Source organism: Musca autumnalis, unplaced genomic scaffold, assembly GCF_047663935.1.
Source record: "Musca autumnalis isolate F117 unplaced genomic scaffold, ASM4766393v1 scaffold_4, whole genome shotgun sequence".
Lineage (NCBI taxonomy): Eukaryota > Metazoa > Arthropoda > Insecta > Diptera > Muscidae > Musca > Musca autumnalis.
Genome location: NW_027411977.1, coordinates 236,221,103 through 236,242,026, shown reverse-complemented (window position 1 = coordinate 236,242,026; position 20,924 = coordinate 236,221,103). Strand labels below are relative to the sequence as shown.

At 32.8% G+C, this 20,924-nt stretch overlaps 1 protein-coding gene across 2 annotated transcripts in view; it reads right to left on the bottom strand.

Moving 5' to 3' along the window:
- Positions 1–20,924, bottom strand: part of knrl (knirps-like) — a 155,818-nt gene that overhangs the window by 128,285 nt on the left and 6,609 nt on the right. For both annotated transcript variants that reach the window (XM_073982784.1, XM_073982783.1), the window contains one exon: positions 2,044–2,098. In XM_073982784.1, coding sequence (XP_073838885.1) covers positions 2,044–2,070 — 27 coding nt within the window. In that variant the 5' untranslated portion in view covers positions 2,071–2,098. The remainder of the gene's footprint in view (positions 1–2,043; positions 2,099–20,924) is intronic.

Genomic DNA, 20,924 nt, shown 5'->3' with positions numbered 1-20,924 from the left:
AGACATTCATTTTGATATATATAAGTATGGGTCTACGACCATTATTTCGATGCGTTACAAACTTTTTGGCCAAAACCAACTTATAATACCCTCCCCACATAGTGGTGTAGGGTATAAAAAGTTCACGCTCTGAAAATTGCCCTAAAATATTTAAAAGATATGTGAAAAAATACACGCTCTGTAAAACGTCCTTAAAATATTTTTAAAAATTCCATGCTCTAAAAAGTGTCTTAAAATTATTTAAAAAAATATTTGTAAAGTGTCCACGCGCTGAAAATCAAACGAAAAATATTAAAAAATCCACGCTCTGAAAATCACACTAAAAATATTTAAACAAATTTTTTTTTTAAAATCCATGGTATGAAAATCACCCTAAAAATATTTAAACAAATATTTGTTAAAAAACAAACCTCTGAAAATCGTTCTAAAAAAATTATATATATAAAAAATTATTAAAAATCCACGACCTAAAAATATTTGTAAAAAACCAAAAAAATAGCCCTAAAAATATTAATTTTTTTTTAAATCCACACTATAAAATTTAAAAAAAAAAATTTTTGTTAAAAATTCGTTCTCTGAAAAAATCAACCTAAAAATACTTAAAAAATATTATTCAAAAATCCACAAACCAAAAATAGTTAAAAAATATTTTTAAAAAATCTAAGCCCAAAAAATATTAAAAAAAATATTTTTAAATAATCCACGATCTAAGAATATTTAAAGGATATTTTTAAAAAACCCACCCCATAAAAATATTAAAAATATATATTTTTAATAACTCAACGCCCTAAACATGTTTTTAAAAAATCTACGCACTAAAAATATTTTTAAATAATATATATATATATATATATATATATATATATATATATATATATATATATATATATATATATATATATATATATATATTCTTTAAAAAATATTTACTTTCTAAATATCCTCGTAAAAAAATTTTCAAAAAATTCGTGGTCAAAAATATTTTTTAAAAAAAAATCGCCCTTTTCTTTTCAAAACCCCTTATAATATTCTTAACAAAATATTGATTTTTTTTTCCAATCACCCCTTTGCAGCAACACCTTTTCCTTTGCAAATAACTTATAGGAAATTAAAATCACATCTGCCGATTATTAGTTGTTGTTGCTGTTTATCGTTCTGCGATATGTTTATCGTATTAAAAGATATGATATCATAAAATATGAATTATGAATTTTTAATTAAATTAAAGCTTTTGCGTTTTTTTAAAAGAGCTTCAAATGTAAATTAGATTTACAGTGGAACACCCCATCCCTAGACCAAATACCGCTTCACAAAAATTTACTTAATTTTTCTAACAAAGGTATTTTTGACAACACTTGATCAAATAGTAACACCCTAACACTAACACTTGTTTGGAGAAGAAGCTTAAACTAAGTTATGATTTTTTTTTGTTTTAATGTCGTTGTGTGTTGGTTAGGAGTTAGGGGGCGAAGTGGGCTTAATTATCACAAGACACACAAAAATGTTGAAGTCATAAAAAATACACAATTTTTTATTGCTTGTCTTTATTTGATCATTTGTTCAGCTCGTTAAATTTAGCACCAGATACAAACACAACTATAACAAAACATGCTGAGGGATGTGCATACTGATATAGACAAACAAACATAGTTACACATATATTTACATATGTATATCTGAATATATACCAAGTAAGAAATTTGTCAACACAAATATATAATTTGTTGACAATTTTATTTATTTATTTTTTCGTAAAAAAATATAAAATATTTATCAACTTGCTTTGGCATTTTTATTATAATGGCTTGCGTTTACAAAAAATACACAAACAATAACACCAAAGTAATAATAAAAATAATGATCGACATTTTTTTCTGTCTGTATCACCAATAAAAATCATTCGTGTATACCTAAATTGTGGTGGTTCGTTAAGCGAAAAAAAGTTTTATGTGGGTCTTGTCACTGCTCAAGAATTTGTGACAATTTTGGGTTTTTTGTTGTAATTTTTCGTTTTATATTTTTTTATGTATGTGTAACACTTACCGCATATGGATTATCCTGATTCATCATTGATATAGGCGGAGCGGAGTTAAAAAAGCTGGAAAGAGAAATCCACAAGGAAAATGTAATTAAATATCATTAAACATGATTTTAAAAAATTAAAATAATATTAACCGAATAAAAAAAAAATATTTAAAAAAATTCACGCACTAAAAAACTCTAGAAATGTTCAAAAAAAAACCTCGCTGCAAAATGCTCTAAATTTTTTTTTTAAAATCCACGAACTTTAAAAAAATTTAACCAGAAAAATGCCTTAAAAATATTTTTAATAAAATCCACGCTCTGATAAATGCTTTAAAAATATTTTTAAAAAATTCCACGCTCTGAAAGATGCTCTAAAAATATTTTTAAAAAAATCCACGCTCTGAAAAATGCTCTAAAAATATTTAAAAAAAAAATCCACGCTCTGAAAAATGCTCTAAAAATATTTTTAAAAAAATCCACGCTCTGAAAAATGCTCTAAAAATATTTTTAAAAAAATCCACGCTCTGAAAAATGCTCTAAAAATATTTTTAAAAAAATCCACGCTCTGAAAAATGCTCTAAAAATATTTTTAAAAAAATCCACGCTCTGAAAAATGCTTTAAAAATATTTTTAAAAAAATCCACGCTCTGAAAAATGCTCTAAAAATGTTTTTAAAAAAATCCATGCACTTAAAAAAATCCACGCTCTGAAAAATGCTCTAAAAATATTTTTAAAAAATCCACGCTCTGAAAAATGCTCTAAAAATATTTAAAAAAAAATCCATGCACTGAAAAATGCTCTAAAAATATTTCTAAAAAAGTCCACGCTCTGAAAAATGCTCTAAAAATAGTTTTAAAAAAAAATCCACGCTCTGAAAAATGCTCTAAAAATATTTTGAAATAAAATCCACGCTCTGATTAATGCTCTAAAAATACTTTTAATAAAATCCACGCTCTGAAAAATGCTCTAAAAATATTTTTAAAAAAATCCACGCTCTGAAAAATGCTCTAAAAATATTTTTAAAAAAATCCACGATCTGATAAATGCTCTAAAAATATTTTTAATAAAATCCACGCTCTGATAAATGCTCTAAAAGTATTTTTAATAAAATCCACGCTCTGATAAATGCTCTAAAAATATTTTGAAAAAATCCACGCAATAAAAAAGCTCTAAAAATATCTTTAAAAAAATCCACGCAATAAAAAAGCTCTAAAAATATCTTTAAAAAAATCCACGCAATAAAAAAGGTCTAAAAATATCTTTAAAAAAATCCACGCTCTGAAAAATGCTCTAAAAATATTTTTAAAAAAATCCACGCTCTGAAAAATGCTCTAAAAATATTTTTAAAAAAATCCACGCTCTGAAAAATTCTCTAAAAATATTTTTAAAAAAATCCACGCTCTGAAAAATGCTCTAAAAATATTTTTAAAAAAAATCCATGCTCTGAAAAATGCTCTAAAAATATTTTTAAAAAAATCCACGCTCTGAAAAATGCTCTAAAAATATTTTTAAAAAAATCCACGCTCTGAAAAATGCTCTAAAAATATTTTTAAAAAAATCCACGCTCTGAAAAATGCTCTAAAAATATTTTTAAAAAAATCCACGCTCTGAAAAATGCTCTAAAAATATTTTTAAAAAAATCCACGATCTGATAAATGCTCTAAAAATATTTTTAATAAAATCCACGCTCTGATAAATGCTCTAAAAGTATTTTTAATAAAATCCACGCTCTGATAAATGCTCTAAAAATATTTTGAAAAAATCCACGCAATAAAAAAGCTCTAAAAATATCTTTAAAAAAATCCACGCAATAAAAAAGCTCTAAAAATATCTTTAAAAAAATCCACGCAATAAAAAAGCTCTAAAAATATCTTTAAAAAAATCCACGCTCTGAAAAATGCTCTAAAAATATTTTTAAAAAAATCCACGCTCTGAAAAATGCTCTAAAAATATTTTTAAAAAAATCCACGCTCTGAAAAATGCTCTAAAAATATTTGTAAAAAAATCCGTGCACTGAAAAATGCTCTAAAAATATTTGTAAAAAAATCCATGCACTGAAAAATTCTCTAAAAATATTTGTAAAAAAATCCACGCTCTGAAAAATGCTCTAAAAATATATTTAAAAATTCCACGCTCTGAAAAATGCTCTAAAAATATATTTAAAAAATCCACGCTCTGAAAAATTCTCTAAAAATATTTTTAATAAAATCCACGCTCTGATAAATGCTCTAAAAATAATTTAAAAAAATCCACGCCCTGAAAAATACTCTAAAAATATTTTTAAAAAAATCGATTCTCTGAAAAATGCTCCACAATTATTTTTAAAAAATCCACGCTCTGAAAATGTTCTAAAAAAATAATAATAAGATATTTTTAAAAAATATATTTTTTAAAAAATCCGCGCTCTGAAAAATGCTCTAAAAATATTTTGAAAAAAGTCAACGCTCTAAAAATGTTTTTAAAAAAACCCACTTTCTGAAAAATGCTCTAAAAATATTTTTTTTTTTAAAAATCCACGCTCTGAAAAATGCTCTAAAAATATTTTTAAAAAAATTCACTTTCTGAAAAATGCTGTACAAATATTTTTTTTTTAAATCCACGCTCTGAAAAATGCTCTAAAAATATTTTTAAAAAATCCACACTCCGAAAAATGCTCTAAAAATATTTTTTAAAAATCCACGCTCTGAAAAATGCTTTAAAATATTTTTAAACAAAATCCACGCTCTGAAAAATGCTCTAAAAATATTTTCAATAACTCCATGCTATGAAAAATGAGCTAAAAATATTAAAAAAAAATATATATATAAACATATTTTTTAAATATCTTCGCTCTGAATTTATTCAAAAACAAAATCTAAGATCCGAAAACGCTCTAAAAATATTTTTAAAAATAAAAATTAACGCTCTAAAAACGTAAAAAAGTAGTTCCCATATTCTTAAACCTGTTTTTCTGCTGACCCAGAAGTATGGAAACATTCTGATGTACCCTTGGTTATATTTCTCAAAACAGAAACAAAACAAACCTTTTCTAGCCCTTGTGTTAACCATAACCAGGTGTTTCCTGAACAAAGCAAAAAAATGTAACGCAAATATCGCACTAAACAAGTACTTGCTAAAAGCTCCATTTAACTGAGTATTCTAATCTAATTTAGTTAATGTTTTGCATAAGACAAAGTGTTCACCTCCTAACCCCAACTCCCACATCTAACCACCAAACATAGCTCATCATACCCTACACCACCATTTGGAGAGGTTAGTCTAACTTGGTTCTCATCTTGGTGCTATCGTTAAGAAAAAAACATTTTTGCTACACACCATGTACATTTTGTTATTTTATGAATTTGTGAACAATGCAATTTCCTTTAATGATTTTTTCACAAGCTTTAACACTTTAACTGCTCACATAATGTGTTTTTATTTGTTCTTTATTTACTTGTTACCTCTTCTTCTTTTGTACGCGAAATTGCAGATGTTCTTTAAAATGGATTTTTTTTCGTCGATTTTTTTCTTGCTCTGTGACTTCATATTTTCGTTCATTCATTTGCCCTGATGTTGCAGCTTCAAATTGAAAGTCATAACAACGACCTTGACTTGTTAATTATCTTGATGTCAGCAGCAGCATCAGTGGTGGTGTTTGTGGCGGTGTTGTTGGTAATAATTTTTTTTCGTGTTCTTGCCATTTTTTGTTGTTTGCATTTCTTATGCTTTATTTGCAGTTAATGTAAAAACAATTAGAATTAAGTCGGATCTTCATTAGATATAGATTTTTGTTTATTTATTTATTTTTTGTTAAAATTATAATAACAACAGCTGCACCATGTTCGCTGCGGAACATGATGCTGCTATCGTTTGAATATTATTATGATAATTGTTATAATTGATTTACATGCTATTGGCATGTTGGTATTGTTTGTTACTGACAAAAATTTGTTGTTTATTTTTTTTTAAATTATTATTTTTCCCGACATGTTTTAATTAAGCATAACAATAAACTGAGAACAAAAGACTTAGAAAACAAACTTTGTTGCATTTTTGGTGGATGTTTTAGGATGCTATTCAATCGAATATTCCGAGTTTTCAAGTTTATATTCAGTTTAAGGCCGCCACCTACAGGCTAAAATAACAGGAGAGAGTCAATCAATACTTAGGCTTCAGCGACAGGTAACGACCAGACTCCCAATCTGATAGTAATAGCCATACAAGCACAACTGTCGAAGAAATCTCCACTAAAAAGGATGGGTATGAAATGGTGAGTAAAGTGAGGAAGAGCATGTGTAACGCTCACAACAACGAAGAAGCATTTGTCAGAGGCATGACGACGCAAAATGAAAAGTGTACGGCTGAAGAAAGGAAATGAACAGAATATTCAAAAGAGATCAAGAACACTGCCTCCACTTCCCCGGGATATAATTCAGAGTTTTCAAGTTTAAATTAAGTTAAAGGCCGCCACCTACAGGCTAAAATAACAGGAGAGAGTCAGTCAATACTTAGGCTTCAGCGGCAGGTAACGACTCAGACTCCCAATCTGATAGTAATAGCCATACCAGCACAACTGTCGGAGAAATATCCACTAAAAAGGATGTCCATGAAATGTTGTCATTTGTCAGAGACATTACGATGCAAAATGAAAAGTGTACCGCTAAAGAAAGGAAATGAAGAGAATATTCAAAAGAGATCAAGAACACTGCAACCGCTTCCCCAGGAGAAGGTGATCAGGTCCCCTGAAGAGCAAAAAACTGCGAAGTCGTCGACAAAGGAAAAAAGCTCTTCCCTTAAATTGTTTCAAGCAAACATCTTCAAGATCCAGGCAAAGGTTACTGTTCCAAGAATCCTTTGGTAGAGGGCGATACATAAGGACACGAGCAAGAAAAAACCGTTGGATCATGTACCGTAGGTCACAGCAACAACGCAGCGAGTTGAAGGAGAGCCATCAGCGACTCCCCGGAAAACCAGATAAACATCCATCGGAGCGGGACGACAATTGAGTTAATCGTCCAGGGGTTTAAGAGAGTTTAACGGCCACGAATTTTTAGAATATTGGGGCATTTAGAGTTACGAACGTATAAACATGCCCTTTCAAAAGGAACGGGTGTTTCTATAGACCTTTTTCTAAAGAGCCTTTTTACAATAAGGGTGCGTATAGACCGTTTGTGATGCTTCTTTAGACCCTTGCTGTAATAAAGGGTGATTCTATAGACTTTTGCTAAAATAAGGGGGCTTCTATAAACCATTGCTTTAATAAAGAGTGCTTCTATCGACCCTTGCTGTAACAAAGGGTGCTTCTATAGATCCTTTTTAAAATAAAGGGTGCTTCTGTAGAGCCTTGCTGTAATAAAGGGTGCTTCTATATATTCCTGCTGTAATAAAGGGTGCTTCTATATATTCCTGCTGTAATAAAGGGTGCTTCTATATATTCCTGCTGTAATAAATGTTGCTTGTATAGACCCTTGCTTTAATAAAGCGTGCTTCTGTAGACCCTTGCTGTAATAAAGGGTGCTCCTGTAGACCTTTGCTAAAATAAAGGGCGTTTCTATAAAACCCTTGCTGCAAAACAGACCTTTACTCTAATAAAGGGTGCTTTTATAGACCCTTTCTCTATTAGTAAGGGTGCTTCTATGGACGCTTGCTGTAACGTAAGGTGCTTGTATAGACCCTTCCTGTAATAAAGGGTGTCTCTGTAGACCTTTGCTAAAATAAAGGGTGCTTCTATAAAACCTTGCTCTAATAAAGGGCGCTTCTACAGACACTTGCTCTAAAAAAAGGTACTGCTATAGACCCTTGCTGTAATAAAGGGTGCTTCTATAAAGCCTTGCTGTAATAAGGGGTGCTTCTGTAAACCCTTTCTGTAATAAAGGGTGCTTCTATAGACCCTTGCTCTAAAAAAGGGTGCTTCTATAAACCCTTGGCATAAAAAAGGGTGCTTCTGTAGACCCTTGCTGTAATACAGGGTTCTTCTATATACCTTTGCCAAAATAACGGGTGCTTCTATAAACCCTTGCTGTAATACAGGGTTCTTCTATATACCTTTGCCAAAATAACGGGTGCTTCTATAAACCCTTGCTGTAATACAGGGTGCTTCTAGAGACCTTTGCTCTAATAAAGGGTGCTTCTATAGAACCTTTCTGTAATAAAGGGTGCTTCTATAGAACCTTTCTGTAATAAAGGGTGCTTCTATAGAACCTTTCTGTAATAAAGGGTGCTTCTATAGAACCTTTCTGTAATAAAGGGTGCTTCTATAGACCCTTGCACTAATAAAGGGTGCTTCTATAGACCCTTGCACTAATAAAGGGTGCTTCTATAGAACCTTTCTGTAATAAAGGGTGCTTCTATAGACCCTTGCACTAATAAAGGGTGCTTCTATAGAACCTTTCTATAATAAAGGGTGCTTCTATAGACCCTTGCACTAATAAAGGGTGCTTCTATAGAACCTTTCTGTAATAAAGGGTGCTTCTATAGAACCTTTCTGTAATAAAGCATGCTTTTATAGACCCTTGCTCTAATAAAGGGTGCTTCTATTGACGCTTGTTCTAAAAAAGGGTGCTTCCACAGACCCTTGCTGTAATAAAGGGTGTCTTTATAGACCCTTGCTCCAAAACTCGGTGATTCTATAGACCCTTGCGCTAATAAAGGGTGCTTCTATGGACCCTTGCTCCAATAAAGGGTGCTTCTAAAGACCGCTGCTCTAATAAAGGGTGCTTCTATAGACCTCTGCATAAAAAAGGGTGCTTCTATAGACCTCTGCATAAAAAGGGTGCTTCTATAGACCCTTGCTGCAATAAAGGGTGCTTCTATAGACCCTTGCTCTAAAAAGGGGTGCTTCTATAGACCCTTGCTCTAATAAAGGGTGCTTCTATGGACCCGTGCTCTAATAAAGGGTGCTTCTATAGACCCCTGCCCTAATAAAGGGTGCTTTTATAGACCTCTGCTAAAAAAGGCTGCTTTTATAGACCCATAAAGGGTGCTTCTATAGACCCTTGTTCTAATAAAGGGTGTTTCTATGGACCCTTGCTGTAATAAAGGGTTGTTCTATAGACCTTTGTTGTAATAAAGGCCGGTTCTATAGACCTTTGCTCTAATAAAGGGTGCTTCGATAGACTCTTTCTGTAATAAAGGGTGCTTCTATAGACCCTTGCTCTAAAAAAGGGTGCTTCTATAGACTCTTGCTGTAATAAAGGGTTCTTCTGTAGGCCCTTGCTGTAACAAAGGGTGCTTCTATAACCCTTTCTGTAATAAAGGTTGCTTCGATAGACGTTTTCTCTAATAAAGGGTGCTTCTGTAGACCTTTGCTAAAATAAACGGTGCTTCTATAAACCCTTGCTGTAGTAAAGGGTGTTTCTATAAACCCTTGCTGTAGTAAAGGGTGTTTCTATAAACCCTTGCTGTAGTAAAGGGTGTTTCTATAACCCATTTCTGTAATAAAGGGTGCTTCTATAGAACCTTTGTGAAAGGAATTGTGCTTCTCTATCTACTTTCTCCTCTCCTGAAAAATTATGTTTCTTTATAAAAGTAAGGGAGCTTCTAGAGGTCCTCTAAAAAATAAAGGGTGCTCCTTGAAGTCATTTATAAAAGAAAGGGTGCTTCTAGAAGTCCTTTATTAAAAAAGGGTGCCTTTAGAAGTCCTTTATTAAAAAAGGGTGATTTTAGAAGTCCTTTATTAAAAAAAGGGTGCTTTTAGAAGTCCCTTATAAAAGGAAGTGTGATTATAGAGGTCCTTTATAAAGGAAAAGGTGCTTCAAAATGTCCTTTATAAAAGACCGTGTGCTTGTAGAGATCCTTTATAAAAGAAAGGCTGCTTTTAGAGGTCATTTATAAAAGAAAGGTTGCTTCTAGAAGTCCTTTATAAAAGAAAGGGTGCCTTTAGATGTCTTTTATAAACGAAAGGGTGCTTCTAGAGGTCCTTTATAAAGGAAAAGGTGTTTCAAAAGGTGCTTTATAAAATACAATCTGCTTCCAGAGGTCCTTTATAAAAGAAAGGGTGCTTTTGAGGTCCTTATAAAAGTAAAAGAATGGGTGCTTCTAGAGGTCCTTAATAAAAGAAAGGGTGCTTCTAGAGGTCCTTTATAAAAGAAAGGGTGCTTTTAGAGGTCCTTATAAAATAAAGGGGGCTTCTAGAAGTCCTTTATAAAAGAACAGGTGCTTCTAGAGGTCCTTAACAAAAAAGGTTGCTCTTAGAGGTTCTTAATAAAAGAAAGGTTGCTTTTAAAGGTCCTTTCGGAGAGAAAGGGACTTTTCCGACAGAAGTTGTGTTTCTGTAGACACTACCAACAGAAAAGGTGTTTCTGGGGACACTTCCAACATAAAAGGTGTTTCTGTAGACTCCTCCGACAGAATATGTGTTTCTATAGATCCCTTCTGGAAAAAGTGGACACATTAAAGAAAGGGACTATCAGGAGACGTTCGATAGAAATTGTGTTTCTATTCAACCTTTCTGAAAGAAAAGGTCCTTCAGTAGAGCCTTTCTTAAAGAATGTGTGCTTCTATATACCCTTTCCGATAGAACAGGTTCTTCTATAGACCATTTCCGAAATTAAAGGTCCTTCTTTAGACATTAATCGAAGTTTTCTCTTCTGACGGGAAGTCCTAGATTGTACTGACCTCTTCTGAAAGAAAGGGTGCTTCTATAAAACCTTTCAAAAAGCAAAAATGCTTTTGTAGACCCTTTTATAACCTTTCCGTAAGAAAAAAAACATGTTCCGAAAAGTGAACATGTTTTTCTGTAGACTTTTCCGACAGAAAATGAGAGAATAAATGTGTTTCTATAGACCTTTTCTGAAAGAAAGGGTGCATCAGTAGTATAGTTGCGTAATCTAGTTCCTAGTTCCTTGTACTATTTCCAAAACGTATGAGTAACATTATGAAATGTAACGTGTGATATTAAGTATGTGCAGTTTGTTCAAAGCAAAAATGTGGGCCATTGGTACTGCGAAGAAAACTATATAGTTTCATTTAGTTCCTTTGGCACAACTCTAATCAGTAGACTCAGGAAGAAGTCGTGTTTCTATCAACTTTTTCGATAGAAATTGTGTTTCTAAGACACTTTTTGGAGAAAGCAGCGCTTCCATCGAACCTATCTGAAGACAATTTGTTCTTCTATACACCCTTTCTAAAAGAAAGCGAGCATTCTTAAACCATTTCCAAAAGAAATATGTTTCTATAACTCTTCCGATAGCAATTGTGTTGCTATAGGGCCTTTCTATTCCAAAAGAAAGTGTGATTCTATAGACCATTCCTAAAGAAATTGTGCTTCTATAGAAGCCTTCCGAAAGAATGGGTTTTTCTTAGGACCAATTTTGAGTGAAATGATGTTTCTATAGACCCATTCTGAAAGAAGGGGTTCTTCTCTAGGCCCCTTCTACAAATATGCTTCTATAATTCTTTTCCGAATGAAAGGGAGCTTCCGGAAAATAATTTTGAAAAAATATGTTTCTATTGCGCCTTTCTGAAAGAAAGAGCGCTTCCGTTGATCATATCTGAAGAAACTTTCTAAAGAACGAATGTTTCTATACCCCTTTTTTGAAAAAAGGGTTACATCTTTACATGTTTTATTTTTCGAAAGAATCGGTGTTTCTATATGCCCTTTCTGAAAAAACCGTCTGAAACAATTATTTCTATGAGTTACATTGGTTAGCCATAAGCCTGAGGAAATAAGCAACAGCAAAAACAACACGCCTCTTTCCGAAATTTAAACGAAATCATGTTTCACGCTTATTATGTTGTTAATTGAAATTTGCATTATTTCATAACCCAACTTGATTAGATTTTTTCCCTGTGAATATTGGGAAAGTTTGTTTGTTTTAATTTTTTTGATTTTGAACATGCTCTAAATTTGTATTTTAAAACCATAATTTCTAATAAAACTTCAAAATTCCCAATATATGTACCTACCATATACGAACGACCAATTTAACATTCAAATTTGAAACGCCGAATGAAACTAAAACAAGAAAATTTAAATTCAAATTGAAGATTAAGCTAATTGGAAATATAACAGACAACACTTGATAAGAGGCCGGCTAATGGAATACAAATTATGTGGAAAGAAATTCTAATAAAGATAACCACAGCGACATCTTGTAGTGAGCAAATGATCTACCAAAGAGTTGGCTACCTTTCAATCAAATTAGAAATTCCATTTTCCACTAAGATAGGCATCAGAAGCCACCCTTACCCACCTGTTTTGGCTTGATGGTTAGGTGGCTAGCTGTCAATTGCTTGCCCTTGGCCATAAAATATTCTAGTTAATGCTACAACCAGATCAAAATCTCACTTAATGGTGGCTATTTTGTGCTATTTTATTTTACATTTAAGACTACTATATTATCATAAAACTTTATGATAATGTGAAATTTATGAAATGAAATTCAACGAAGAAAAAAAAGGAATTTTTAATTCAACAAAGAGATCAAAGAGAATATCAAAATTATAACACAGACAATGGCTTACAAATTCCCCAAAAAGAAACCTGCACTTTATTGAAACAAAAAAAGAAAAAAGGAAACACAATTTCGGTATTGATTCCATAATTCATATAAATAAACAATCAAAATCAACGAAATGGTAACACAATGTCCAATGAAATTCTTCTTTGTCTTTTGTTTTTGGTGGAACAAAAATGCCGCCTTACCCTAAATTACCATATTGAAAAAATCATACAAATGATGGCTGTATGGAATCAGACTTTAAGTAAGCATCACACATCAGCTTGGTGGCGTAGTGAAAATTTCTTATCATCTTTTAAATAAAAATAAAAGGTGTTGGTTTTATGACGTTTGTGTTTTAACTTCCCCCCTTCAAAATAAATGGATTTTTAAGGCAGGTTGTTTGTTTTGTCTTTTTTTAGTGGCACATATTAATATACCATGCTCTTGGTAGAAAAAAAACGAAAATCTTTATACTCTCATTTTTCTCGTAAATCAATGAAATGGCTGCTGTAAAATCCAATAAAAAAAGTTTTGAAAATCGTAACGGATAAAAATTAAAGTATTTTGTTACAAGAAATACTTTTAATGTAAATGTTATAAACTTAAATGGCCTGGGAGAGATAACAAATTTGTTTGACCCCTTTTTTAGGAGTGGGGGAGAAGTGTTAAAAACAACAGGAAAATCTTAAATAGACAACTTTTATAGCAGCCAATGCAATGAGATGATATGAATTTCATCACAAAAAATGGAATTGAAAGCAGCCGATATCAGCCTGAGCTTATAAGAAATTCATTTCTTATGGAATATAAATTTTAATATACAAACATTTTGTATTTTATTTTCGATCAAAGTTCCATTCAAATAAACTTCAATTTTTAATGAACGTTCAACGTGTTTAATTTTTGTTTTGCTGATTTGATGATGATTAAAGAGTTCAGGTTTTCACTAGAAAAATCATCATTTCAAAAACTGAAAAGCCAATTGATAATTCCTTTCGCCGGGATGAAATCATGATATTGGTAGCGATCAGTAAATTTCGCAGGCTGTCAGTGCGTTTTGTAATCATTAATCTCTATAAAGAAAGAAATGATGAAGTTAAGCCAATGGGGGAATACTCCAGACTAAAGCAATCATATGATTGAATCTTCAACAATAACAAAACAAACTGATTTGCTTAATTTATAACGATTGCATCATTTGATAAATGGGTTTTTCTTTCAGAAGCCCTTAAATATTGCTTTAATTTCACCAGCAAATAAATAAATTTCGCTGATACACAATATTCTAATTGATATTGTACTGTATATTTATTATTTTTTGCATTGTATATGCATTATTTTTTGCATCTTGTATCAATGTTCATGCACTAGGCTATGACACAGATATTTTTGTTGTAATTGTTTAGTATTTTTTCAGTTCTATTCTAACACGTGTCTCTAATATATTTATTTATTTCAAATATCAACACGAGATATTAATTAGGTTCTGCACCGCGGAATAAAAAATAATATATTACATTTGTATTTTCATAGGCTACTTATACCCTACACACTATGTGGAAAGAATATTAAAAGCTTGTTTTTCGGAAAATTCATGTAACACCGCGAAATATTCGTCGGAGACCCCCAATGTGGTATACCAATCTTCATATATACCCAGTTATTTGTGTGTAGTGTAATCATAAACATGCTAGAGGACGCAATTATAGCTTAATAAGCATGAAATTTTACACGAGGTAAGAGTTTAGGTAGAAAAAGATTCCTACAACTCTGGATGATGATCTGATATTATTTAGCGGGTAAAATGGACCATTACTTTTGTATGAAAAATAAAAAAAAAAAAACAAGTAAAAAAGGATCAGCCTGTGTGAATTGAAACACCTTTTTCCCCAAAAAAGGGGTTTGAAAATTATGGGCGTATGAACCGACAAAAATATGGATTTGGATAGAATCTCAAAAAGTTTTGCGGGGAAGGTATCGAAAGGAATGGACCGACAGATTCCATTTTGAAAGTGGTTCTTACTTTGGGTGTTATTCTCCTCGAACGATATCGCGACCACCTGTCTTTTCAGTCGGTCACCATATAATTCACAGGTCTTGAACCATTATATCAGGAAGCATGTACTTGCCTACGAAAAATATGATATCAACTCAGTATTTGGTTCGAGAGTTGTCGTGCTTCAGCCACTAGTTGGTGCCGTAGAGGGTTTTTACACCGTTCGGACTGTTTTCTCAAGAAGTATGGACTTGCCCCTGAAAAAACTTTTACCGTCGTAATTGAGGCAGCGAATGAAAGTTGCTTCAACAAAAATCAAAGGGATTCCAAAGCAGTTCTTAAAATGAACTTATCCAAAATTTTGTGTGGGAGGTACCCGAAGGAGTGGACCTGATATATATTTGGTAGATATATTTGGATGTGTAAAGTATGGACCAAATCGGTCACTACTATCAAGAGTTATCATGCGCACAATTTTGCCGAACATTTTTGAACTCTGGGGTGGGGGTACCTGAAGGAGTGGACTGATATGGTTTATCTTCTAACTTATACTAAGTTTGGACAAAATATTACGAAGGCAACATTTTGGACCGAGTCGGCAGATCCGTTCAAGAGTTATCTTGCGCTCCAACCACTACATACGGTGTCATAGGGGTTTTTTGGCACCATTTAGGCTATTTTTTCAGGAAGTATGGACTTGCCCCTGATGAAAGTTGTACTGTCGTATAGAGAACAGTGAATAGAAGTTGCTACAACAAAAACCAAAACGATTCGAGAGCAGGTCCTAAAGAGAACTTTTCCAAAATTTTGTGTGGGAGGTACCCGAAGGATTGGACAAATATAGTCCATATTCGAACCTGATATATATTTGGTAGATATATTGGGATGTGTAAAGTATGGACCAAATCGGTCACTACCATCAATAGTTATCATGTGCACAATTTTTCCGAACATTTTTGAACTCTTGGGGGGAGGTACCTGAAGTAGTGGACTGATATGGTTTATCTTCGAACTTAAACTAAGTTTGGACAAAATATTACGAAGGCCAAATTTTGGACCGAGTCGGCAGATCCGTTCAAGAGTTATCTTGCGCTCCAACCACTACATACGGTGTCATAGGGGTGTTTCGCACCATTCAGGCTATTTTCTCAGGAAGTATGGACTAGCCCCTGATGAAAGTTGTCGTATAGAGGGCAGTGAATAGAAGTTGCTACAACAAAAACCAAAACTATTCGAGAGCAGGTCCTAAAGTTAACTTTTCCAATATTTGGTGTGGGAGGTACCCAAAGGAGTGGACGGATTGGGTTCATATTGAAACCTCATATAAGTCTAGTAGAAATTTCACGATGTGTAAAGTAGAGACTAAATCGGTTACTCCCTTCAAGAGTTATCGTGCGCACACATTTTCCGAACATTTCCGAAGTTTTGTGGGGTAGGTACCGGAAGGAGTGGTCCGATATAACCCATCTCCAAACTTAAACTAATTTTGGACAAAATATTACGAAAGCCAAATTTTGGACCGAATCGTTTGATCCGTTCTAGAGTTATCGTGCGCTCCAGCCAGACAGACAGACGGACGGACATGGCTAAATCGACTCTAAATTGTCTGAAACACATTTCGTTCAATCATACTTGGGGTCTATAACCATTATTTCGATGAGGCACAGTTTGGCCGTATGAAAGTGTATATACACTCGTTAGCATAAATGCAGAGGGTATAAAAATATGTTTGATCTATATTTTAATTCCTGGAGGGCATATAGCTGCATAATATATAATGGGTTTTGTGTAGAGAACCCCACTTTCCCATTGCCAGTTTTTGCATTATTGCAAATTACATGGTGCCCTAGCGTATTAATTGTCCAATTGGATTTTTTTACATAAATTGCAGCATGGGTAGCTTTGCCACATTTTTCAAAACGATTCCCCAGCTAGGCAACATCAAATTTTCAACGGTGGCAAAATACCCCTCATTCATTTTGGCGACATTTTCTGTAAAACTTTCTACAAGTGGTGTCTTAGGACACGCCGCACACTGGTCGAAACCACTGATCTTGCGGCGCGAAAATCAAATCAAACCATAAAACTGAGAAATGTTTCCATTGTATCCATTACAGACACTCTGGTGACTAATATTTTATTTCTACTTTGTTGTTGTTGTAATATTATCTCAGGTATTCACTATCCAATGAAAGAAAGTTTGCTGCATCAGATTTAAAAAAAAAATGTTGCAAAATATCTAACTTCATATTTCCTTAATTGTTAAATGAATTCTTAATAAAACTAAACACAGTTTATTTTTAATTAATAGAGGAGGGTGTAAATTAAATGAAAAAAATGTTTGGAGCCTGGAGGTAAATAGTTAAATAGCAATAAATTTTCAAAAATTATTATATTTCTTTTGTTTTTTCTTAGTGTAATATACTTTTGTTAAATGGAGCGTAACTACAAAAGCTCTCTAACGTCCAGTCCAATACTTTTTCGACAAATTAAATTGTACTTCCTAGAATCCGAATAATCAACTTTTGGCTGCAAATAGCCGCAAATCTTGCTGATAAATGCATAGAAAATGTAGCTTCCCAGCAAAATAAATTGGAAGTAGTGCAATGTGGACTAGTTCTGTCACGGCATGTTTTGATGCAGTTCAACCGGAGTCGTGAAAAAGGCACTCCAGTCCTCACATTTTAACCGCATTTGGATGCAATCCAAAGAATCACATCCACTTGTCACATTTTAACAACATCCGGATGCAGTTCAGCGGAGTCGTGAAAAAGGCACTCCAATTCCTCACAATTTAACAGCATCCGGATGCAGTCCAAACGGAGTCGTGAAAAAGGCACTCCGTTCGCTACATTTTATTAGCAGTTGTTAGAGATCCCTATATGTACATAAATCAGATTGTACATCTCTACAGGCAGCGGCTTTCATTTTCCAAATAGAGATAAGCGTGTTAACATGTCCAAACATTTGTTAATACAAACTAAATAATATTTAATATTTAAATAATATTTAATTTGTGAACATTTTTCCGGCAACTCACCAGAAGAAAATTTCCGAATGGAGTGCTGTTGGAGTACGTGTCGAAATCTTAACTGGTGATGGGAAGACAACCCATTTAGCAAATGAAGCAAAAACAGTTCAGCTTGGAACAAATGCAAGCGGAGGAAACACGCATGTTTGCGATTGAATTCAATGGAGAATTTTCATAATTTGTGTTAATGTAATAAAGTTCTTAATATTTTTGTTTTGCACAAATAATAAATGCATTTTATTTGTTCTGGCATATTTTGTAATGGCTTGCACAATTTCCGCAGAATGCCTGTACCAAACACGTGCTTTGGACTGCCTCCTATTCTACCCCAAAGGGTTAGTTAAAATGCAATGCCAAAGGGTCAGTTAAAATGCAGTGCCAGAGGGTCAGTTAAAATGCAGTGCAAAAGGGTTAGTTAAAATGCAGTGCTTTGGAGTGCATCTTTCAGTAGTCACGCTCTTGTAAAAATCATCAGTGAAAATGCATAATTTGATGCACATCCAGATCACTTGTACATATCATTTAACTGCATCTTTGGAGGCAAACATTTTGCTGGGTTAAAACCTCAAAATACCAAAAATCGGGCGGTACAGTTATACGGGGTCTATATCAAAACGTTAACCTATGTTCACAATTTTTGGTGAAAAAAAAATGTGGACAAAATCCTCAAAATTCTAAATATTGAGAGGTAGCGTTATATGGGGGCAATATCAAAACGTAGACCCATGTCCACAATTTTTGGTGGAGAATGTTTGTGTCCACTGGGAATTCCAAATACCAAATTACACAACATTTGGGCGGAAAATCCCCCAAAATACCTAAAATCGGGAGGTACCTAAAAATGGGCCTATACCCAAACGTGAACCTATGTCCACAATTTTTGGTAGAAAAGTTTAGTGACCACTAGAAAGCCTAAGTACCAAATTGCAACTTATTTGGAAGGAAGGGTGGCTTATATCTTCAAAATACCGAATGTCAGGAGGAAGCGTTAAATGGGGCATATAGAAAAATATTAGCCGATATTGTTCATATTTAGTCCATTATTACCAACCAACACATACTAAATTTGTGCAAAATTTCAGAAAAATATCTCCGTTCGTTTGCATGTTATCAATTTCGCGCCGCTAGGTCAGTGATTTCGACCACTGTGCGCCGTTCGGACTCGGGTGAATATGAATTCGGGTACACTCACTAATTGAAATAAGCGAAGTCTCCTTTGTCCCTTCTGGGATATTTGTGCAACAATTATTATATTATTATTTAAGCTTGATGTGATAAGGTGGCAGAATTCACAAAGTTATTTCTTACAATAAGTTAATTTATTCCATAAAGGAATTTTGATTTGCTGAAAGCTAATTTCCAGGGGTAGTGGTGTAGGGTATCACATGGTCGGCCCCGTCCGACTATACTCTTTGCTTACTTGTTTTCTTTGGAAAATTCATGAAAATGACTGTTATTTGACTTTTCTACGGGGGGTCTTATTAGACCTTTGCGATATTTACCGATTTTTTGCATTATAAAAAGGTGCTTCGAAAGAAATTTGCAGAATTTTATTTTTTTATTTTCATTGACATTGAAATACATTGAAACTACAGCATTTTCAGTTGTAATTCAAAAAATATCAGTTATAATTCAGAAATTATATTTTAAATTCAAACATTTTATTCATAATTCAGATATTTGTATGTAACTCGGATATTCCATTTGAAATTCAGAATATATCATTTGAATTTCAGAATTTAAATTTGATATTTTCATTTATGATTCAAAATTAGTTTATATCACTAGCAAGTTTTTTAGTTGTTGTAAATAAACATCATCATATTTAAAGTACATTTCATAAGTTGATTATTTTCTGAAATTTAATTTAAAGGTTCTGAATTTCAAATGAAATATTCGGAATATTAAATTGTAAATCCGAAATTGAAATGATATATTCTGAAATTAATATGGAATATCTGAATTTCAACTGAAATTTTCTGAAATTTAAATAAAATATCTGAATTTCAAATGGAATTTCTGAGTTACAAATGGTATTTTCTGAATTCAAGTTGAAAATGGTGTAGATTTGGGAAAATCTAGTTCTAAATAGGTTCAAAGCTTTCCAAATAGTTCCGGCGCCGATACAAAGTTTGTTTTTCTTTCCTTTCAAAAAGTTCCGAGCCCAATATGATTAAATGCATTTTTGAATTCACTTTACATTTGTGTTTTTACGCGTTTTCGTAGTTCTGATCTTTAGCATTGATACATAACAAATGTCGTTTGTGAACTAGATAGTTCCAGAACTACCCAACTCGAATTGAAATAAATGAGCTCACTGATCCTGTGTGATTCTTTTCGAAATTTTCAGAAACTATAGGTACCTGAAGTCATGGACCGACATAGTCCACAAGATGTACCTTCTTTAAAAACAACTCTAATATTCCGATATAGACCGTTTTGCAACATGATGTACATTTAGAAGAAATTTTACCATGTGCAAATTATTATCGTGCTCATCAGTGATAATAGTTGGCACTAACGCCACTTCTGAGCTTTAATCCATTATCTCAAGAAGTATTGACTTGGCCCGAAAAATATTGTACCATCACAAACATTCTGCGAAAAACTTGAAACAATCCAAACAAGGCATGGTTCTAAACTGTACTTTTCCGGCAAACTTTTAAATTTTGAAGTGGGTGTTACCAGAAAGGGTGTACCGGTGTAGGTCAGAAGGGGTGTACCGCTATAGGTCATATTCCATCCTATATATGCGAACAAATTTTAACTTTTAACTTAAACTAAGTTTGCAAATGAGTCTAACAACTCTAAATCATCTGGAATAATTCAATTATTTTTATTTTAAGTGCTTTACGAAAACTTTTAATGTGTGGATCCGATAAAATGAGTAGTCAATTTAATAAGTCCGTATTTTTGTCAATTCGAAAATTTTTTCCTTGCTTCTTTAAATAATTCTTCGATCGGAATAATGCAGGATACTGTAATTGACTTTTCATGACAGAGAACATGATGGATAGTCACAGGTATTGTGTACCACAAGTAGAGTATTTTAAATACAAGTCTAGTGTCTCTTTGTCATATTTTTCAACGAATTATTTAAGCGAGAGTAGTCTTCAAACCACGAAACGAAACCAACAATGATATCCAAAGTCGATACTTCTCTCCACTTTTACAAAACCAGTTGTATTTGTGTATTTTCTATACCATTCTGAAAAATATTGGTTGTGAGTAATAGAACTTGCAAGAATCGACCATTTTATTTTTTATACCCTACACCACAATGTGGAAAGGGTATTATAAGTTTGTTTTTCGAAAAATGCATGTAACAACGCGAAATATTCGCCGTAGACCACCCATGTGGTATACCAAAATTCACAACTCGACGAGATAAAGCTATTTTGAGATGTGTGTCCGTCCTTCCGTCTGTCTGTCCATTAAAAATTGTTCACAC